Source organism: Aureococcus anophagefferens (assembly GCF_000186865.1).
Source record: "Aureococcus anophagefferens unplaced genomic scaffold AURANscaffold_10, whole genome shotgun sequence".
NCBI lineage: Eukaryota > Pelagophyceae > Pelagomonadales > Pelagomonadaceae > Aureococcus > Aureococcus anophagefferens.
The window spans coordinates 1,523,806-1,528,841 of NW_008705570.1; the positions used below are offsets into that span (position 1 = coordinate 1,523,806).

The following is a 5,036-nucleotide window of genomic DNA, read 5'->3' on the forward strand; positions in this document are numbered from 1 at the left end:
TCGACGGGCAAGGCCATCCCCAAGGACAAGGCCATCAAGCGCTTCATCGTGCGCAACATCGTCGACGCGTCGTCCATGCGCGACATCCGCGACGCGAGCGCCTACGAGACCTACGCGCTCCCCAAGATCTACATCAAGCAGTACTACTGCATCGAGGCCGCGGTTCACCAGCGCATCGTCCGCTCCCGGTCGCGCACGGACCGCCGCAACCGCGACCCGCCGCCGCGCTTCCAGCGCCGTTAGGCGGCGTCCGCGGCAGCGGGGCCGCCCCCCCGTCGCCGCGGGGGCGCCCCCGCTGCCGCGGACGCCGCCTAACGGCGCTGGAAGCGCGGCGGCGGGTCGCGGTTGCGGCGGTCCGTGCGCGACCGGGAGCGGACGATGCGCTGGTGAACCGCGGCCTCGATGCAGTAGTACTGCTTGATGTAGATCTTGGGGAGCGCGTAGGTCTCGTAGGCGCTCGCGTCGCGGATGTCGCGCATGGACGACGCGTCGACGATGTTGCGCACGATGAAGCGCTTGATGGCCTTGTCCTTGGGGATGGCCTTGCCCGTCGACGCGCAGCGCACGCGGTTCACGTGGCCGCGGCCCTTCTTGTTGCGTCCGTGGGAGCGGCGTTTGACCGTCATCGTGTCTACCTGCGGAAGAGGGGGGGGTCGGGCGTCGGGCGTCGCGGAAGCGCGCGGTCGGTCGGTTCGAGGAGCGAGAGCGCCGTATCGAGCGAGCGGGCGCGCCCCCGCCCGAGAGGGGCGGCGTTGCGCCCGCCGCGCCGCGCCGCCGGGCCGCCGAGCCGCTGCGGAAGCCGCCGCACGCGCCGCGACCGCGTCCCGAACCTCCCGGCGCGCCTCCGGAGGAGCGCGCGGCAAAAGAGATGATCGGCGACGGCACATCGCGGCGTTCGCGTGGAAACTTCGAGCGGCTCGTCGGCACGGCGTCGCGGTGCGCTCGGTTGGGTGGCTCGGCGTTGGCACACTCTCGTTCGCGCGTACGGGCCCTCGACAATGGACGCGGCGCGGCACTCGCTGATCCGGCGGAGCTGATCGGAGGCGTCGCCGAGTCGCCGGGGGTAAATGCCAACACGCGGCTCAGTAAATCAGCAAACTTGAACTTTCGAGCAGCGCCGTCGACGACGTGATAGAGCTGCCCGCGCCGCCGCCGGCCGGCGGTCGCGGAGCTCGCGCTCGCGCCGCTGGAGCAGGAGCGCCGCGCGCTGGCGCTTGACGGCCTGCATCTGCTTCTCGAGGACCTTCCGGTGCTGCTCGAGGTGCTCCTCCTTGGCCGCCGGCCGCAACCACCATGGCGGAGATCATCGTCCACGGCCAGGTCGTGGGCCGCGCCGCCGACGCCTCTCAATTCGAGTACAAGCCGACGGTGCAGGTCGAATGGGGCCATTTGCAGCCCGGCGTCTTCCGCTACCTCTTCATCCCGCGGAACCAGCTCAAGGACGGCGACGACGACGACTCGTCCGTGAGCTCCTTCAGCGACAGCGACGACAGCGAGCACCGCGCCGAGAAGGAGATGAAGGAGAAGCTGAAAAAGGACCAGGAAGATCGCGAGAACGCGGACTCGGGCACGCGCTCCCGCGGCCTGAGCCTCATGAGCCGCTTCGCGCACAAGGGCCAGGCGCGCGCCCAGGAGATCGCGAAGAAGGGCGCCCAGTACTTCGACCAGGAGGAGGCCAATTTGAAGGAAGAGAAACAAAAAAAAAAGGAGGAGAAGAAGAAGCGCGAGGAGGACGCGGACGAGACGCCCCAGTGGGCCAAGGACGCGGGCTTCAAGCTCCTCCTCAAGGGGCTCATCGAGGAGGACGGTCTAGAGATGGAGGAGGAGCCGCCCCACCCGGCGGAGCAGATCAACCACCTGCCGGAGCTCATCGGCCGCGTCATCGGCTACCTGAATCCCCGGAGGATCGGCCGGGCCGTGGGCATCTCGCGCGCGTGGGCCAACGTCGGCTACCAGGACCCGCTCTACTACTGCCTCGTGCAGATCGGCGTGCCCGCCGTGACCATCTACGCCTTCGACAACCGCATCGACGCGGTCCTCAACTGCGGCGACGCGGTGCTCGCGTCGGGCGAGAAGGTCGTCGCGGCGTTCGACGTGAACAGCGGCGAGTTCCTCGGCGAGACGGCGATCCGCGACACGACGGTGATCCCCAAGCTCTTCACGGCCTGCGGCTCCCTCTGGAGCGGGTCGCACAACGGCGCGATCCGCGAGTGGTCGCTGCCGCACAATTTGACGAACATCGAGTTCCGCGTCCAGATGTGGGAGCACAACGCGGTCATCAACGACATCGTGTCCACGGACGCGAACCCGAACTTCGGGGGCATGACGCAGGAGATGCCCTACATCTGCACGTGCTCCGACGACCGCACGGTCCGCGTCTGGAACCCCGTGCAGCACAACTGCGACGCGGTGATCCGGCCGTTCAACCACCACTGCGCGACGATGCGCACGCTGTTCGTGTCCAAGGACCACCTCTACGTCGGGTCGAGCGACGGCGTCGTCTACGTGTATGCGGTGGACGGGTCGACGCGGTCGCTCGCGAACCGGCAGAAGAAGCGCGTCGGCGTCGAGGCGACGTACCCGCTGGAGGTCGAGCTCTCGAACGGCGAGGAGGTCGTCTCGGCGATCAAGATGTCCAAGGAGCGCACGAAGGACGCGCGGCTCTACGTGGCGTCCTGGGACGGCAAGCTCCGCGTGTGGACCGTGCCCCGCGACGACCTGGAGTACGAGCTCGTCTTCACGCTCGAGCACCACGGCCAGCGCATCACGGAGGTGCTCGTGTCGCACCGCCACTTCATCACGTGCTCCGACGACGAGACGATCCGCTACTACGGCCTCTGCCACGGCGACGCCTACGACACGGCGCTCGAGCGCAAGGTCGAGTGCGGGTCCCGCGTCAAGTGCCTCTCCGCGACGCCGGGCGACCCGGGCGTCATGCTCGCGGGCCTCGCGGACGGGCGCGTGCTCGTCTTCGAGTTCGGTAAGATCATGTGAGGGTGCGAGGGCACGGTCGGGTGCGTCGCGACTCCCGAGCGTCTCGACTCCCGAGCGTCTCGACTCCCGAGCGTCTCGACTCGCGTTACCGCCCGGGGGCGCGGCGCCCGCCTAGCGGTTCTGCGTGAGGTTGGACGCGTAGGAGACGCGCTCCTTCGTGTCCTGGGCGAGGGCCTTGCCGTAGCCGGACGTGAAGCCGCCGGAGAGGCCGCCCTCGGCGTCGGGCTTGGGCACGCTCGGCTTGGCCCACTCGATCTTGAGGATGAGGTGGTCGTAGCCGTGGCCCTGCAGCGCGGCCATCGCGCGCTCCGCGTCCTGGCGGTGGATGTAGGACACGAAGGCGAAGCCGCGGGAGACCATGGTCTCGCGGTCCTTGGCGAGGTAGATGCGCGCGATGCGGCCGTAGGGCGCGAAGAGCACCTGCAGATCCGCCTCGCACGTGTCCTCCGAGATGTTCGTCACGCGCAAGCTCGCCTGGTCGCGGTCGTCGAACTGGGCCATGCGCGCGATGGCCGAGCCGGCGACGCCCGCGCCGGCCTGGCCGCGCATGGACGGGGGCACGTAGGTCGACTTGCCGCCGCCCGCGCGCGCGTCGCCCGACGCCGCGCCCATCGCCGCGGCGATGTCGCCCTCCGCGCCGGGCGGCATCTTGCCCTCCTCCTCCATGCCGTACTTCTGCTGGAGCTTGCGCCACATCTGCTTCCGCGCGAACTCGTTCATGGACGCCTTGGCGGCCTGCTGCGTCGCGTCCTCGGACTCGGCGACCTCCATCGTCACGCGCTCCTCGTTGTGCGCGACGATGGTCACGTTGCTGTCGTCCTGGCTACCCTTGGCCTGGCCGAACTTGTTCGCCTTGAGGCGCGCCACGCGCCCGGCGACGCACTTGGCCTCGCGCGTCTCCACGGTCTTGACGAAGACCTCCGTCGTCTTCTTCATCTTTTGGCCGGCCGTGTTCAAACTCCACTCGACGACGGTCTTGAAGCCCGCGGCGTTGACCTTGGTCTCCGTGCGCGGCGGCAGCGCGTCGTCGTCATCCTCGTCGTCGCCCCAGGCACCCATGGTCGTCTGCTACGGCGGCGCGGGCGGCGTCGCTCGTGTCCGGCGATTTCGATCGAGCCCCGGCAAGATTGGCTTGCTCGCGCGGCGGCCGGCGCCTCGGCCGCCGGCTGAGGCCGGCGTCGCGACGCGCCTACTATGGAATCGCGACGTCGTGCGCATCCACGGTCTCCTCGACTCGGAGTCCAAGGGACGCGTCCAGCGCCGTCGATAGCGGCTGGGCGGTGCCGGATTCTCCGGACCGCGGCCGCGCGCGGTCCGTCGTAGTCGCCACCGCACGCGTGAGAGCACGGACGCGACACTCCTGCGCAGCCTCCGAAAGGGACGCGCGCCCGGGCGGACGCTCGACGACATCGCCAGCTCGCGCGCCTGGGCCATGTTGAAGCCGTGGAGCAGCGGAAGCCTACTAGGCGGGGTTCGACGTAACAGCTTACCTAACATGTTACTTACGACTTACATTCGGCCAAAACGACTTACCTGACGGGTTACTTTCGGACTCGACGACTTACCCGGCGGCCTACCTCGGCCCGAGGCCGCGCGGGGCCCGTACTCGCGAACGGGCGGTATCTCCGGGCTCCGAACCGATGCCACGTCGGTCGTTTTGAGTCGTCTCTTCTCGTCCTCTCGGCGGATCGAAGCCCCCCCGGGGCGTGGGCGACTAGCCGCACCAAATAACACAGGAATCTCGACCACCTACGGGTCGGCGGGGCCCCGAATCGAGTACGAGGCGGATCTCGAGGCACGGAACCGGCCCTACGGTGGCAGTTTTGAGTCGAGAGGCTTCGACCGGCGGCTCTAGGAGGTTGGTTCCGTCGACGGGGCTGTCCGTGATGCCATCTAGCCATAGGTTTTTGGCACCAGAAGTGCCCGGAAAGCCGTATACTTTGTTTCGAGGCCCGTCGAGCGGCCGTAAAATAGGCATATTTTCGGCGAATCGGGTCGGCTAAAGTGGAAGTGCCGGCCTCGAGAGTCGCAACTAATATGTC

The 5,036-nt window shown here is 68.3% G+C and overlaps 4 protein-coding genes across 4 annotated transcripts; 2 read left to right on the forward strand and 2 right to left on the reverse strand.

The window, feature by feature from the left end:
- Positions 1 to 6: 6 nt before the first annotated feature.
- On the forward strand, positions 7 to 222 carry AURANDRAFT_17528 (hypothetical protein; the record flags this gene model as incomplete). The annotated part of the gene is made up of 1 exon (XM_009039074.1): positions 7 to 222. A coding segment is annotated over one exon (216 nt), but the record flags the coding sequence as incomplete, so codon positions are not given.
- An 89-nt stretch (positions 223 to 311) lies between these two features.
- On the reverse strand, positions 312 to 626 carry AURANDRAFT_26663 (hypothetical protein; the record flags this gene model as incomplete). Its single annotated transcript, XM_009039103.1, has 1 exon — positions 312 to 626. One exon carries the CDS (start codon positions 624 to 626, stop codon positions 312 to 314), a length of 315 nt encoding a protein of 104 aa, XP_009037351.1.
- Positions 627 to 1,293: 667 nt separating this feature from the next.
- AURANDRAFT_64556 (hypothetical protein) lies at positions 1,294 to 2,994 on the forward strand (the record flags this gene model as incomplete). Its single annotated transcript, XM_009039075.1, has 1 exon — positions 1,294 to 2,994. One exon carries the CDS (start codon positions 1,294 to 1,296, stop codon positions 2,992 to 2,994), a length of 1,701 nt encoding a protein of 566 aa, XP_009037323.1.
- Positions 2,995 to 3,231: 237 nt separating this feature from the next.
- On the reverse strand, positions 3,232 to 3,474 carry AURANDRAFT_9314 (hypothetical protein; the record flags this gene model as incomplete). The annotated part of the gene is made up of 1 exon (XM_009039102.1): positions 3,232 to 3,474. A coding segment is annotated over one exon (243 nt), but the record flags the coding sequence as incomplete, so codon positions are not given.
- Positions 3,475 to 5,036: the final 1,562 nt, after the last annotated feature.